The sequence below is a fragment of the Ursus maritimus genome, unplaced genomic scaffold, assembly GCF_017311325.1.
Source record: "Ursus maritimus isolate PB19 unplaced genomic scaffold, ASM1731132v1 scaffold_19, whole genome shotgun sequence".
Taxonomy (NCBI): domain Eukaryota; kingdom Metazoa; phylum Chordata; class Mammalia; order Carnivora; family Ursidae; genus Ursus; species Ursus maritimus.
Window position 1 is genome coordinate 40,436,115 of NW_024424341.1, and position 16,475 is coordinate 40,452,589.

Genomic DNA, 16,475 nt, shown 5'->3' on the forward strand with positions numbered 1-16,475 from the left:
CTGAGAAACAAACTGAGGGCTTCAGAGGGGAGGGGGGTGGGGGAATGGGATAGACCGGTGATGGGTAGTAAGGAGGGCACGTATTGCATGGTGCACTGGGTGTTATACACAACTAATGAATCATCGAGCCTTACATCGGAAACCGGGGATGTACTGTATGGTGACTAACATAATATAATAAAAAATCATTAAAAAATAAATAAATTAATTAAAAAAAAGAAAGAAAGGGGAGTGTTTAGAACGACTCTTCTCTTTCCTATCTACTCACAGAATAGTTCCTTTCTGGCACTTCTGATCACCAAATGTGGGGGGGGCGGTTTTCCCACGCCAGGCAGTTCTGGGTCAGTTTTTTGTTTTTTGTTTTTAAGATTTTATTTATTTATTTGACAGAGACAGCGAGAGAGGGAACACAAGCAAGGGGAGTGAGAGGGAGAAGCAGGCTCCCGCTGAGCAGGGAGCCAGATGCGGGTCTCCATCCCAGGGTTGTAGGATCATGAGCTGAGCGGCAGGCAGACGCCTAACGGCTGAGCCACCCAGGCACCCCTGGGTCAGTTTTGACACTAGCATCAGACCCCACAGTTTAAGGGCCAAGTCCCACAGGAGTGGCCTCCTCCCCTTTAGACACCAGTGGCAAGGCCCAGGGTGTTATTACCCATGCTTCTTACCAACTGGCAGTAAAGCAGAGGTTCTCACGACCCAACATGGGTTCCGTTAATTTGCTAGAGCAGCTCACAGAACTCAGAAGTAACATTTTACTTACTAAATTATAAAAGGATATAACTCAGAAACAGCCAGGTGAAAGACGATGAATAGGGCCAGGTATATGGGAAGGGGCGGCAGCTTCTGTGCCCTCTAGATAAACCACCGTCCTGGCACCTCCACGTGTTTACCCATCCAGAAGCTCTCTGAACCTCCTATCCTTTGGGCTTTCTTGAGGCTTCATTATGTGGCTGCGATTGATTCAGTCATTGTCCATTGGTGATTGATTCGACCCCCTAACCTCTCCCGTCCCCAAAGGGGTAGTAGGGCTGAAAGTTCCAAACCTCTAATCAGTGGTTGGTTCCCCTGACAACCAGCCCCCACTCTTAGGGGCTCTTCAAAAGTCACCTCATTAACATAAACTCAGGTTTGGTTTAGAGAGGCTTGTTATGAATAACAAAATACACTTTATCTTTCTTATCACAGAGAAAATTCCAAGGGTTTTAGGAGCTCTGTGCCGGGAACGTTGGAAAAAGACCAAAATAGATATTTCTTGCTATAAATCACAATATCACAGGGAGTATTATTGAGTCAGTTGTTGTGATGAAAAGCAGGTACTTTTCAGAAAAATGAAGAAAATAAAAGTGAATCAAGGGAGAAAATGAGAACAGAGAATCCACCCATCCCCTTGGCAGGACCCCAAGAGCAGGTAGAAGTCAAGGTGTGCTCCTAATTTTGGTGACTAAAATGGCAATGTTGCTTTTTTTTAGGAGGATACGATTTAAAATTTCATAGTTGCTAAAAAGGTTTGAGTGAACATAAGGGAAATACTAGATTTGGTGGGTGAATTAAAAGGAGACAGAAACAAAAGAGCTCGTGGAGTATAATTTTACATAGAACTGGCTTTCCTGAATTATTCTTTATTCTAAATGTTTATGGTTACTGGTCAGCTTGTGAGATCTCACAGGAATGGAGAGCAGCCTTTTTTGGCAGCCTCCCCCATTTTTACAAATCAGGATTCTGAAGGTATGTAAAATGACATTTGCCTACAATCCTGGGACCAGCACAGACAGGGCTTGTGTCCTTGCCCCTCCAATGCCTCAGGCCAGTGCGGTCTTTGAGCACAGGGGCTCGCTTGCCATGTCCATTCTTCTGTGAGAATGCATTTCCTGGCCCTCTAGCTAACGCTGACATATCCAGAGCCAGGCAAGTAGAAATAGATGTGGAGGAACCCTCGTTGAGTTCGGGCTTACTCCAGGACCCCTCCTGAGGCCTCACCAGCCCCTGGAGAAGGCCTCAGTCCCCTGGTCTGCTTTCCTCTTCACCTGGCTGCTACCACGCACCCTCCTGGAGAAAATACACAGGAGCTGGCTGTGAGCTGGCAGAGATGAATGAGAACAGTCAAAAGTGCTTTAGGCTGGGCGTGCCTGGGTGGCTCAGTTGGTTAAGCATTTGCCTTCAGCTCAGGTCATGATCTCGGGGTCCTGGGATCGAGCCCCAAATCTGGCTCCCTTCTCAGGAGGGAGTCTGCTTCTCCCTCTCCCTCTGCCCCTTCCCTGCTTGAGCTTTCTCTCATTCTCTCTCAAATAAATAAATTAAATCTTAAAAAAAATGCTCTGTGCCTTGTGGGCAAGATAGATTAATGTGTAGACTGAAACATGAGGTGTGATGCTGTGGGATGCAGGTGAAAAATAGCCTCAAGCCTGACTGTTGGTTCAGTGTTCTCACACTCCACTCACCCTGACAGGACCCAGCCCCCCACCGCAGAACTTCCTACCCAGCCCTGAAGAGGTTAGGGCAGAGCAGAGAACCAGGTAGGCCTTGGTAAGAATTTAGATTTTATAGAGAATGATATGGGATTTTTATGGGGCACCTGAGTGGCTCAGTCGGTTAAGCATCTGCCTCAGCTCAGGTCATGATCTCAGGGTCCTGGGATCGAGTCCAGCATTGGGCTCCTTGCTCAGCAGGGAGTCTGCTTCTCCCTCTGCCTCTGCTGCTCCCCCTGCTTGTGCTCTTTCTCTCTCTGACAAATAAGTAAAATCTTTAAAATAAAAAATTCTAAAGTAATTTATATTTCGTAGCTATAATGAATGAAATAATATTTTAAAGCTTTTTTTCTGTAATATGGAGACACCATTGATTTTTGTCTCCTTCCACGTGACTGAATACAATCATTCTGATGTTTCAATTAGTTTACTTGGGGATTTTTGATATATGTAGTTATGCCATCTGCATATGTCTCTTCCCTTTCAATAGTTATATATCTTGTGTGTCGACCATAATTTTTAAAGATTTTATTTATTCATTTGTGAGAGAGAGAGCGCACAAGTTGGGGAGCACCAGGCAGAGAGAGAAGCAGGCTCCCCACTGAGCAAGGAGCCAGATGCCGGACTCGATCCCAGGACCGTGGGATCATGACCTGAGCCACCCGGCATCCCCATAATTTTTTTAAGATTTATTTATTTATTTGAGAGAGAGAGAGAGAGCACGTACACATGAGCTGGGGTGGGGCAGGGGGAGAGGGAGAAGGAGAGAAGCAGACTCCCTGCTAAGTGCAGAGCGTGGATCCCAACACAGGTGGGGCTCAGTCTCAGGAGCCTGAGATCATGACCTGAGCTGAAATCAAGAGCCAGCCGCTCAACTGACTGAGCCACCCAGGTGCCCGGACAATAAGTTTTAATATATTAAATAATCAGCTTTAAGAGTGAGCATCTTTGTTTTGGTCCTCATTTTATTTTATTTTTTTAATTTCTTTTTTTTTTTTTAAGATTTTATTTATTTATTCACGAGAGACAGAGAGTGAGAGAGGCAGAAGCAGAGGGAGAAGCAGGTTCCCCACTGAACAGGGAGCCTGATGCAGGACTTGATCCCAGGACCCTGGGATCATGACCCGAGCTGAAGGTGGATGCTTAACCATCTGAGCCACCCAGGTGCCCTGGTCCTTATTTTAATGGGAATGCTTTGGCTATACCACTGTCGATTATTGATTTTAACAAATTAGTTTTTCTTATACATCGTACGTGCCAATGGTAAAAAATTCAAACATTTCTGAATGACCTAAGTCAACTTCCCCAAAAATACTGACTCTCCCTTCCAACTCCATGCCAGTCCCAGATACAACTACAATTGTCTTATGTATCTATGCAGGTAGCAGCAAGTAGATACGCGCACAGAAACATATAGGGAAAATACATCTTTTATTCCCTTACACATATCTCTAAACCCATTAGTTATGTATTGGCTCTTAGTTTGAAAGAATAAGCATACAGTTCCAAGCCATAACAAATGTTATACCTGATTATTCATTCATGGATGAGTGTGTTGCTTACAAGAAAGCCTTGCATGGTTTATAGACTTCCTTTCTGCACAATAGTTGTGATCTCCCCTATTCCTATTGGTGATGTCACCCTCAAAGTCATCTCAAAGTTTACGGCTGATGTCTGTGGCAGACTGGTTGCTGAAGAGCTCTCCAGGGAAAGAAAGCAGGAAGAGTTTTTGGGGGAAGAATCAGATGTCATTTGCACAAAGATACTGGCATTTTTGATGCCCTGCCCTCAGCCCTGTAGTTATCATGCTGCTCCTGGCTTGGCACTTTTTTTGTTGTTTGTTTAAGATTGATTTATTTACTTGAGAGAGAGAGTGTGTGAGCAGGGGGAGAGGCAGAGGGAGAGAGAGAGAATCCTCAAGCAGATTCCCCACTGAGTGCAGAGCCCAATGCAGGGCTTGATCCCAGGACCCCAAGATCATGACCTGAGCTGAAATCAAAAGTCGGAAGCTCAACCAGCTGAGCCACCCAGGTGCCCCTTGGCTTGGCACTTTTATGTGGACAGTAGCAACTGCTTTCTTCTCTTCTTTCAACAAATACATAGGAGGGATTGTCTACTATGCTCCAGGCACTGAGAATGCGACGGAGAGCAAAACAAAGACCCTACCCTTATCCAGCTTAGCTCCTAGGTGGGAAAATAGACCAAAAAAAAAAAAAAAAAAGCACATGCAAAGGTAATGTCAGGTAGTGGGGGGTGCTGCGGAGAGAGATGAAGAAGAAAAAGAAGAAGGGGGAAGAGAGAGGTAGAGGAAAGGCCAAGGATGGGACATTTGAGCAAAGACCATCAGAGGGATAACCATATGAATTCCAGGGGCAAAGATGCTCCAGATAGAGTAGTGGTTCATTCGCCAGTGGGTCAGGGTGGGCTCTCCCTCAGAGGACACTTGGCAATGTCTAGAAGTATTTTCAATTGTCATAAAAATGACATCTCCCATTTTTTTCCATGCTAGGGGTAGGGTAAGAGGAGTCTTACTCACTGAAAAGAAGTTGACTGTTACCCCAGAGGACCCAGAATAATTTGAAGGAACAGGTTTGAATTTATGTGCTAGGGAGTCAGAGTTTCACTGACTCACTGTATATTTGGGGGACAAATTGTTGCCATCTTCTAAGACCTCAGTTTCCCTCTCTGCTTCTGACCAATATCCCATCCTTCCTATCCCACACATATACACCCATGGTGGGATGGTGTTTCTGCAGGAAGTATGGAACATTAGGTAACCAGACTCAGGCCCCAGATTCTGAAAGACGTAAGTTTGCAGGAGCACAAAGCTCTTCAGTTGATCTGATTTTCAATTCAAATATATTTGGAGAAGGTGGAATCTTGGTATTTCTCTCCTTATAGCCCGTCAGGTTGTATTTCAGTCTTGCAGCAGAAGCGTGGATCCTCCAAAGCTCCCCTCTGCTGTCACATTCGTGCTCTTCTGCAGCTCTTGGTCTCTCAGAAGTCACCCTAGAAGGAAGGGATCTCCCTCTGCTTTTTGCTTTAAACAAAAAACAAAAAAGATTTGAAAATGTATTCAAAACAATATGATCTGAGAGGTTTTGGTTACTGCACCTCCAACCAGTGCTGCTGACATCTCATAAGTAAAGACCAGGAATGCTGCTGACAACCCACGACCCTGCATAGGACAGCCCCCCACAACAGTGATGTCTCTGGCCCCAAATGTCAGTCGTGTTGATGTTGAGAAACCCTGAGGTAGTGGGAACTGGCTTGTGCAAAAGACTTGAGACAGGAGCTGTGCTCAGAATTTCTGAGGAACAGCAAGAAAGCGGGGTGGCCAGAGCTGAGAGAAGGATAGGAAATAAGTTCAGAGAATAGTTGGGGGCCAGATCATGTAGGGATTGTAGGACAGAACGAAGACTATGGACTTTCTTCTGATTGTGGTGAAAAGCCATTGGGAGATTTTGAGCAGGGGAGTGCGATAATCTGATTTCTGTTTTATAATAATCTGTTTCCTGTGCGGAAAGTAGACTCTAGGGGAGAGAGGAGATGCTGCTAGTTGCCTCCCAAAATCCAGTCTCCCCTTCTTCCTTAGCAACAAAACTCTGGGTTTGTTTGTGTTTTGTTTTGTTTTCAGGCATATTGTGCCCGGAAAAGGGAGGATATTTCCATCCTTCCTCACCATCCAGGGGTCGCTTGAATAAGTTCTGGTCTGTGAAGATGTAACTAGAGGCTTGGGATGAGTCTACTGCCCCAGTTTGCTGCTCTCTAGAATGCAGGTGAATGGCCGAAGGCCATTTAGCCCTTTAGTCCTGTGAGGCAATTGAAGAATGTCGGCCTCTGGTGAGGATGCAGAGCAGAAAGACGGGACCTGGTTTCCTCGTGGTACCTGGGAGACCCCACCCCAGCTCTGCACTGCCGAATCCTAGATTTATTTTTTACCTCAGAAAGAAGTAAACATCACTCTTGCTTAAGCCGCTGCGTTTGTTGTTGTTGTATGTAGACATACCTAATCCTAATTGAATGGAACAGGAAGGTCAGTTAAGAGGCTATTATAGTAGTTAATCCCAGCAAGAGATGATCGTAGCTTGGGAACAGATTGCGAGCAGAGGCGGTGACTGGAAGCGGCTGGACTTGTTTTTAAGTGTACGGCTCAGAGGCATTAGGTACATTCACACTGTTGTGCAACCTTCACCGCCATCCATCTCCAGAACGTCTCATCTTCCCAAACTGAAACCCTGTTCCTGTTAAACAATAACTTCCATCCCACCCTCCCCCCAACCCCAGGAAACCACCTTTCTACCTTATGTCTCGATGAATTTGCCTATTCTAGGTACCTCATGTAAGTGGGATGGTACAATATTTGTCTTTTTGTGACCGGCTGCTTTCATTTACCATTGTGTCTTTAAGGCTCATCCGTATTGTAGCACGTGTCAGAGTTTTCCTCCTTTTTAAAGCTGATTGATATTCTAGCAGTTTTATTTGACTGTAGCACTGTGGAACATGTGTGTGCATGCATGAAAGAGAGAAGGAAGGGTGAAAATGACTCCAGGGTTTACCACATGAGTACTTGGACCCCTGGTCATGCTCTTTACTGAGATGGGGAGCGGTGGGGCAAGAGTAGGTTGGAATAATAGGTCTGCAGTGCCTATTAGACATCCCAGGGGCAGTGTCAAGTAGATAGTCAGATATACAGATTGGGAGTTCAAGGCTGAGGTTCAGATAGGAGATAGGAACTTGGGAACAGTTGAGTCAAAAGATGGTATTTAAGCTGTAAAACTGGAAGTGAGTATAACTAGAGAACCAGAGGGAAAATCCAAGGATGAGTAAGCCCTAAGGCACCACAGTATTTAGAGGTGAGGAGATGACTCAAAAGCAGCCCAGGAGTCTGCTGAGGGAGCAGCCAGAGCATGAGGGAGAGATGGACCAAGTGCAGTGTCTTGGAAGCCAAGAGAAGCAAGTGTTTCAGGAAGAAGAGGGGGGTCCCACTGTCTCAGATGCTGCTGGGAGGAGGTGGAAGACCCCCTTCCCCACCTCAGCCCAAGACTTGGCACAGCTCTCACCAGTAGGAATACCATATGAGTAACAAAGACTGTCAGTCAGATGGGCTTGGTGAATCCTAGCTCAGTGAAGAATCCCAGGTGAGGCATGTACTGCCATGTCATCTGGGATGCAGAGGCTTCTCCTCAGTGTGGTATGGTGGAGATAATGTTGATGGAGTGGATTTCCACTTGTGAATTCCCCATCTGTTTTTTTAATCATCTCTTCCATTGAGATAGTTATTTTTTTTAACTTATTTATTTTAGAGAGAGAGACAGCGTGAGCAAGAGGGGCAGAGGGAGAAGGAGAGAGACTCTCAAGCGCAGAGCCCAACGCAGGGCTCAATCCCAGGACCCCAGGATCATGATCTGAGCAGAAACCAAGAGTCGGATGCCTAACCAATGGAGCCACCCAGGCGCCCCCAGTCGAGATAGTTTAGTATTTTCTTCTTAAGTCCAGTGCCTTAACCACTCGGATGTCCCAATGATAATATTTTCTTCTTGATTGAAGTGACAACTTTTTTTTTTTTAAGATTTTATTTATTTATTTGAGAGAGAAAGAGCACAAGCAGGGGGAGAGGCTGAGGCAGAGGGAGAAGCAGACACTCCGCTAAGCAGGGAGCCTGACACAGGACTCGATCCCGGGACCCTGGGATCATGACCTGAGCCGAAGACAGACGCTTAACCTACTGAGCCACCCAGGCATCCCAGAAGTGACAACTTTTAATGAAAAATACACTCATATCAACAAAAAGAATTTCCTCAACTCTAATAGGCTCCCAGGCCATAGGCTTGTCTAGGTGACTTAAATATATTTTATCTGTGCCCTATAGAAACCCACAATATTACTTTGCTTGTTTATGGAGGAAACTTGCATTTTCAATGGAAAAATTACTAGAAGAGCAGAGTCCTTTGTTTACCATAATTAATGTGGACTTAGTTACCTTGAGTAGCCTTTCACGTTTTCATGTCCTGAATGATATTTTATAATTATCCTAATTAGTTATGCTAAGATTTACAGCAATGTAGCTAAAATATAAAACTTCCTATGTGTGTTGGCATAGTAATAAATTCTTGATATATTTTCTTTTGGAAAGCAGGCTATAAAACAGAACATATAAACATAATCTAGTTTTTTTTTTTAATCTACAGGTACAAATATAGGCTGTATAGGAAACATGTAATCAGTGGTATATCTATTTAGTGATATTTGGTAAATTTTTATTTAGCTGATCTTTTTTCCCCTAATTTGTTTGCAATGATTATGTATTACTGATATAAAAGATTTTGTGCACCAGAGTGCTTAGCCCATGAAGTAGGAGTTCAGAAACTGTCTCTGTTGATCTTTTCACCAGCAGGCAAGAGCAGCAGCATGTCCAGAGGCAGAATATAATCTTGTATGAATAATTAGTGTTTGGTGTTGGTTCAGTCACCCTCGGGCACGTGTTAGCTTTTCTTTCCTTTCCTTGTTCTCTCTCCTGTACATAGTATGGCAGCTTGCTCTAGGTTAATACGGATTACAGAGATCTTTCTTCATTTGTTAGTTGCCGTTTTTTAAATTTTTAAATATTTAAACACTCACTGTAATCGGTTTTTAGGTCAGACTGCACATAGTTTCAGTAAGTTTGCTTTTTGCATTTTTATACTGTAATCTAATCTTTGCAGAGCACTTTCCATAGCCTGGGCATGGTCCACTGCATTCTCTATTCCTCTAGAGACACATTTAGGTCTCTATATCACATTCTGGTCTGTTGGTTAGGTCATTATGTAATAACTCTGGAATTATCATATGAACAAAAGAGCGAGGTTGAGGCTACTTGGAACCAACTGTTACGTTTAAGGTAAAAGTAAATATTGCAGAAAAAGAAATGATTGAATGACTTTGGAATTTCTAATAAAAACAGCCAATCCAGATCGACTATTTCATTCACTCTAGACTTTTAAACTGGTCAGAAATAAATGCTAGAATTCCTGGGAATGTTTGACAGTGTGGTATATGTGACAGTTTTATTTGTTCTTCTCTCCAGGGATGTGAGAAAGACAGATTGTTAAGTGAGGTTGAGTAGAAAATGAACTTGGTGAGACACTGTGTGTTTTAACATGAAAATCACAAGGCATGTTGGGAGATGGAGTAGATTTGGGTATTCCATCATCCCAACACAGGGATATATTCAGGGCTGAGTCAGGCCTTGCTTGGCCCTAGAACAACAATAACTAAAACCAAATTTTGAAATAGTCTAGGAAGGTAGAGTTTCATTAATCCTCAGCATCAGAAAGTGTGGTCTTTTGGGATTCAAAATAGGGTGCCCTTCAAGAAACAACAATTGTTGGAGAGGATGTGGAGAAAGGGGATCCCTCCTACATTGTTGGTGGGAATGCAAGTTGGTACAGCCACTCTGGAAAACAGTGTGGAGGTCCCTTAAAAAGTTAAAAATTGAGCTACCCTATGATCCAGCCATTGCACTACTGGGTATTTACCCCAAAGATACAGACGTAGTGAAGAGAAGGGCCATATGCACCCCAATGTTCATAGCAGCAATGTCCACAATAGCTAAATCGTGGAAGGAGCCGAGATGCCCTTCAACAGATGACTGGATTAAGAAGTTGTGGTCCATATATACAATGGAATATTACTCAGCTATCAGAAAGAACGAGTTCTCAACATTTGCTACAACATGGACAGCACTGGAGGAGATAATGCTAAGTGAAATAAGTCAAGCAGAGAAAGACAACTATCATATGATTTCTCTCATCTATGGAACATAAGAACTAGGATGATCGGTAGGGGAGGAAAGGGATAAAGGTGGGGGGGTAATCAGAAGGGGGAATGAAACATGAGAGACTATGGACTATGAGAAACAAACTGAGGGCCTCAGAGGGGAGGGGGGTGGGGGAATGGGATAGACCGGTGATGGGTAGTAAGGAGGGCACGTATTGCATGGTGCACTGGGTGTTATACACAACTAATGAATCATCGAGCCTTACATCGGAAACCGGGGATGTACTGTATGGTGACTAACATAATATAATAAAAAATCATTAAAAAAAAAATAAAAAATAAAAATAAAAAAAAAATAGGGTGCCCTTACACTAAAATCTGTTTTAATCGATAAAATGTAAACATCACCAAAAAGAAAAGGATTTCTGGTTTTCTATCAACACAACACACGTAGCAGCAGATGTGGTATGTGTACATGGATATGAGAAAGTGAACTCATACCCTTTCCCGCCGCCATCAGGGAGTTCCAGAAAACAAGGTTTCCTTTTGGTAGATCCTTGGTGGCTGTTCATAATCCAGAATGCTCTGTGGACATTGAGAGGCAGGAGTGGCAAGGTCGCTGGTGGTCTCTATTCAGGAATCGGGCCTTTATGAGGAATTTAAGTCACGTTAAAAGGTTTCTCTTAATGCAGAAGTCTGAAATTGGCCTGAAATTCCATCAACTTGGGATGCCTTGAATAGATTAACCTTTTTAAAATTTGTTATTTATTTAATTTTTTTTTTTTTTTTTTAGTTTTATTTATTTAAGTAATCTCTACACCCAACCTGGGGCTCGAACTCATGACCCGGAGATCAAGAGTCCCATGCTTCTCCAACAGAGCCACCCAGGTGCCCCTAGATTAATCTTTAAAAAATGCAAATGCCGATTAATTCCAGTTGCTTTATTTGTAATTCTTAAATGAGACTGATGTGTTGAAGTTCTGAACAGGTGTTTTTGGGTTTGGAATTCCTCAAGAGGTGGGAGAAGCTGCTCTTTCTCCCAAGCCCCTTGTACACTCTCCCTGTTTCACATTGCTATTTCCAGCCAGTCTTAGCAGCTCTTTCTGCTGTGGAATCATAAACTTTGAAACTCATGCTATCTAGGAGTGCCACAGGCTACGCCACTTGATACTTTTGCCCCAGTCCCTTTTCTACTGCCAGAGATGACAGAGCCATGCCTCTCAGTCTCTGTTCCCACCCCAGGGCCTGACACCACGCAGGAGAAGTCAGGGTTCCTGCACAGGGCTCCTCCCCTTTTCTTAGTAGCCACCACTATTATGGCTGCGTCCTAGATCTTATCCTAGGGAGACGGAGTGGCCTGGTGGTTAGGAACATAGCTTTTGGAGTCGAACATACCTGGCATCAGGTCTCTGCTCCAGCTCTTGGAGCAGGCTTCTTTCTCGAAGCTTCAGTGTTATCATCTGTAAAATGGATGCATTTCGTTGCTTCACTGCAAGTAAAGTGTTTGGTATGGGTTAAGCACTCAATAAACAGCTGCTGATAGAGCTGCAGGTGTCTGTCCACTGACATTTTAAACTCCAGTGTCTCTGACTGCCCCGTTCACCCGGTCCCCAGGTTGTCACATCTGTTCTGCAGCCTCATGGAATCCTGTAGTCCAGGCAACGTTCTCCACATGAAGGACAAAATAGCTGCCCACGGCCCTGAGGTCACATGCTTTCAAATTCACAACATTAGAGTCTGTATTTCCTTCCAGGTTTGTCAGGAAGACCCAAGGACTGGCCCGGGTCTAGGTGGAGGCCAGTGGGATCTGTTTCAGGAGGAGACCTGGGCTGTGACAGGAGATGAGCAGAGGCAGGCTGAAAGTGGAGCTCTGTCCTCTCTCGAGATGGTCGTGTTTATGCATTTGTTGCTTTAAGCCTTTAGAGCAGATATCCTGTGAAATACCTTTTCCAAAGTCCAGGGTAGCCATTGATTTGATTGGCTTTTACTGAATTGTTCACAACACAGATATTTTGTTGTAGCTCTAATTAGGACTGATGCTCCGTGTATCATGGGGTGGGGGTGGAGGGTGCCAAGCTCTGGTTCTCATCATTCCTTGTTTACAGGGAAGAAATTTAGATTAAATGATTCATCCAAGGGGCTCCTGGGTGGCTCAGTTGTCAAGAGTCTGCCTTCGGCCCAGGGCATGATCCCAGGATCCTGGGATCGAGCCCCGCATCGGGCTCCCTGCTCTGCTGGGAGCCTGCTTCTTCCTCTCCCACCCCTGCTGCTTGTGTTCCCTCTCTCCCTGGCTGTCTCTCTCTGTGTCAAGTAAAATAAAATCTTTAAAATAAATAAATAAATAGATAGATAGATAAATAAATAAATAACTCATCCAAGGTCAAACATGTAAAAATGGTAGAGACAACATACCGAATGTCTGCCTTTTAAACTGTCCTGCATCATCTTTCCTCCACTTTTTCCTGCAGCATACTCCTCCTCCTTTCACTATCCTACCAAGAGTGGCACGCTTCCCACCCCCATCCTCCCATCAAGCAGCACTGTCCTATTCTGGACCCGGGGACCCTGCATCAGGCTTTTCCCAGAATTTTCCCTTTTAGAAGGGGGACGGGTGGTTTCCTGTTCCCTTAGTCCTTCCCTCAGAGAGCCTTTTCCTTCCCACCTCGCCCCTTTGTGTGCCTTCTCCAGTAGCCCCTGACTTAGCATATTGACTTAGCAGTTTATTCCCCATCATGAGAAAGTAACCCTCATGAGGCACCTGGATGGCTTGGTTGAGCATCCAACTCTTGATTTCAGCTCGGGTCGTGATCCAGGGCTGTGAGATTGAGTCCTCCATTGAGTCCTGCATCTGACTCCATGCTCAGCAGGGAGTCTGCTTCTCTCCCTCACCCTCTCCCATAAATCAATCAATCAATCAATCAATCAATCTTTAAAAAAAAAACAAAGAAACCCTTATGAGGACAAGGACTTGCTCATTGTCTTTCTTGTAGTATCCTTTGGCCTTTTGTTGTGCTTTGTACATATCAGGTATTCACATAGTACATATTTATTGAACAAATGAATGACTTAATTGTATTGGTCAAAAGCTGTAAGAATGTGACCCCAGAGCAAAGGGTACCTGGCATCTCCACTTGCCCGCTCTTCCCTCTTCCCTATAGCCTGCCAAGAGGCTGGGGACGGAGGAGGAGGAAGAGTTTGTGTGTCTGAGAAGCCAGCTCCACTCCTCCTGTGTTTGCAGTGTGGGGGGCTTCAGGATACCCTCATTCTGACCTAGGCCGGTTAAGGTTGAGTATGTGATGTGCCTGGTCTCCGTGCTACCAGCGCACAGCTGTATCTAGCTGTTTCGAGCCTGTTGGAGGCAGTGGGGCACAGACACTTGACCCAGGTGACCACTCTGTTAAATCCAGTTTGTGTTCCCGTCACAAAGTTTCATAACCTTCCTGTGCCTCGGTCTTGTCGTCCATAAAATGGGAATGACTTCATACAGTTGTTCCTGGGATGAATTGAGATAATCTGTGGTAGATCTGTAGCGTGCGGAGTGTTCAATTAAGGCTGGCTGCTAGGATGTACAAGACTAAATATATGCTGTTTATTCTGTTCCTGTCACGTGACTCTAGGTTGCTAGGGCCGCTTCCTCTGTGTCCCTCACCCTGCCCTATCTGGCACAGACCATTGATGGGGAGGAGCTTTGAGACAGGTATGAGTAGAAACCCAGGAGGTTTAGGTGGGAGTTCAGCCTCTAATTCTAATTGTTCTCCATAGAGGGCTGATGCTTTGGTGTGAGATTTGCGTGAGTTTGTTTGTTTTAGTTTAGCCCTGGTGACTTCCACAGGGGAATATCAGAGGGAACAAGTGTTACCACTGAGACTTGCCTGACTCTTTCTCCAGGAAGCAGAGCTCTGAACAGAGGGGATGGAAAAGGACAGCATCTAAAATGTGTCCTGGGAGGTGAGAGGGCCCGACTAGAGTCTTATTTTTAGGTGCTTCCATGGATGGGCCAGAGGGTGGGCACTGGGGTCCGATTTTAGTTCCTTATAAAGGCAATGGAGGGCCACCTGGGTGGCTCAGTCATTAAGCGTCTGCGTTTGGCTCAGGACATGATCTCAGGCCCCTGGGATAAAGCCCCACATCGGGCTCCCTGCTCAGTGGGAAACCTGCTTCTCCCTCTCCCACTCCCCCTGCTTGTGTTCCCTCTCTCGCTGTGTCTCTCTCTGTCAAATAAATAATAAAATCTTTTAAAAAATAAAAAAATAAAGGCGATGGAAAGAGTTCCCCAAGCTTCACCACCTCCCCAAGGCAGTGCACTGAGTGCTGGCAGCAAGTGGGGCCTCTCAGCTGTGCTCCTACCAGTTGAATAATTTGCAAACTTAATAAAGAAAGTAATTTCTTGAGTAAGTAATCTACTGTGTGAACCAATGAAATATGATAGATCCTCCATGGAAAAAATGTGAATGTTATGGAACATAATAAAAGAGTTGCAGATAGGTTTTTTTTTTTTTTTAAGATTTTATTTATTTATTTGCCAGAGATAGAGGGAACACAAGCAGGGGGAGTGGGAGAGGAAGAAGCAGGCTCATAGCAGAGGAGCCTGATGTGGGGCTCGATCCCATAACGCTGGGATCACGCCCTGAGCCGAAGACGCTCAACCGCTGTGCCACCCAGGCGCCCCATGCAGATAGTTTTGTTATGGTTGTCAGATTGGGCAAAATCTATGGGCAAAACAACCATAAAAGTTTAGGGGAAGATGTCAATAATCTGGAAGTTCTCTGCTCAAGTTGCTTTGTGAGTGACAAGTTCTTACTCTCTTATTTTTTTTTATTTTGAATTTTTTTAGAGAAGTTTTTAAAATTTTTATTTATGTATTTATTTATTTATTTATTTATTTGTAAGAGAGCAGGGACAGGGGCAGAAGGAGATGCAGACTCCCTGCTGAGCAGGGAGCCTGATGTGGGACTCGATCCTAGAACCCTGGGATCATGACCTGAGCCGAAGGCAGACGCTTAACGACTAAGCCACCCAGGCGCCCCAATAGTATTTTTTTTTTAATGAATTCTCTACTTTAATGGACTAGTCCCTCAACCAGCTAACTACTGATACATATCAGGAGACTGAGTTTCTACTGTTGTGACAAATAGAGTTATCCAGTATGTTTTGTTGACTCCTAGGGGACTGGTCTGTCCGCTTTGTTTCCTAAGAACTGGAATTATGACATACAGCTAGGCTGATAAAACTATGTTAATAACACTGTTACCGGGGTGCCTGGGTGGCACAGCAGTTAAGCGTCTGCCTTCGGCTCAGGGCGTGATCCCGGCGTTATGGGATCGAGCCCCATATCAGGCTCTTCTGCTATGAGCCTGCTTCTTTCTCTCCCACTCCCCCTGCTTGTGTTCCCTCTCTCGCTGGCTGTCTCTATCTCTGTCGAATAAATAAATAAAATCTTTAAAAAAAAAAATAACACTGTTACCAAAATAACTTATATCTTTGGATTCCATTTCTAATAGAATTCTGATGGTCAAACTGACCTTTCAGATTTTCAGTCACATGGCTTTTACTCTGCCTTCTGAATGCTGTGTGCACGTAACTGGAACTGTGGGTTCCTCTGGTTCATTAGGAGCCCAGGGCCAACCAGGGTTAGTGTGAGCGCCAGAGTGCACGTGAGGGGAGTGGAGAACAGGAGTGGGGGGTTGGGTAGGAACTGGGAAGGCCCCATTTGAATCTTGGGGTTTGCTATTTGGTTGAAACATTTTGAGTTGTAGACATCAGGCACCCAGTTGCAAACTTGAGAACAAACCTTCTAAAGCACGGTGACTTTCTAACTTCCTGTGATTTCAGATTTCCGGGTACTGTTACCTTCTGCTCACATTGATAGTTAACGACATATCTCACTGACGCAGCAGCGACCCACAGGCTAACCCCCCTGGCTTTCTTGTTTTCACAGGTGTTAGGGCGATGTTTCTTGACGGTGGTGCAGGTCCATTTCCAGTTTTTGACCCAGGCCTTACAGAAGGTCCAGCCCGTGGCTCACTCTTGCTTTGCCGAGGTGGTTGTGCCAGAGAAAAAGAACAGCAGTGGCGGTGGCTTCTCCGGCATGAGCCCCACACCCGAATTGGAGGAAGCCGTGCGCTCCTGGCGGGGTGCTGCCGAGGTAACCCTGACCTGGGGGAGATGGGTGCCCTGTGTTCAAATAGCAGAGGCTCCAGCAGGCTCCAGCTTGCCTATTGGTTCCTAAAAGAGGAGTTTTATTTAGAAACG

At 44.9% G+C, this 16,475-nt stretch overlaps 1 protein-coding gene across 1 annotated transcript in view; it reads left to right on the top strand.

Annotated features, from left to right (window-relative positions):
* Positions 1–16,475, top strand: part of GARRE1 (granule associated Rac and RHOG effector 1) — a 55,762-nt gene that overhangs the window by 15,214 nt on the left and 24,073 nt on the right. The window contains exon 2 of the mRNA XM_008709198.2: positions 16,162–16,368. Within this exon, the coding sequence (XP_008707420.2) occupies positions 16,162–16,368 (207 nt within the window). The remainder of the gene's footprint in view (positions 1–16,161; positions 16,369–16,475) is intronic.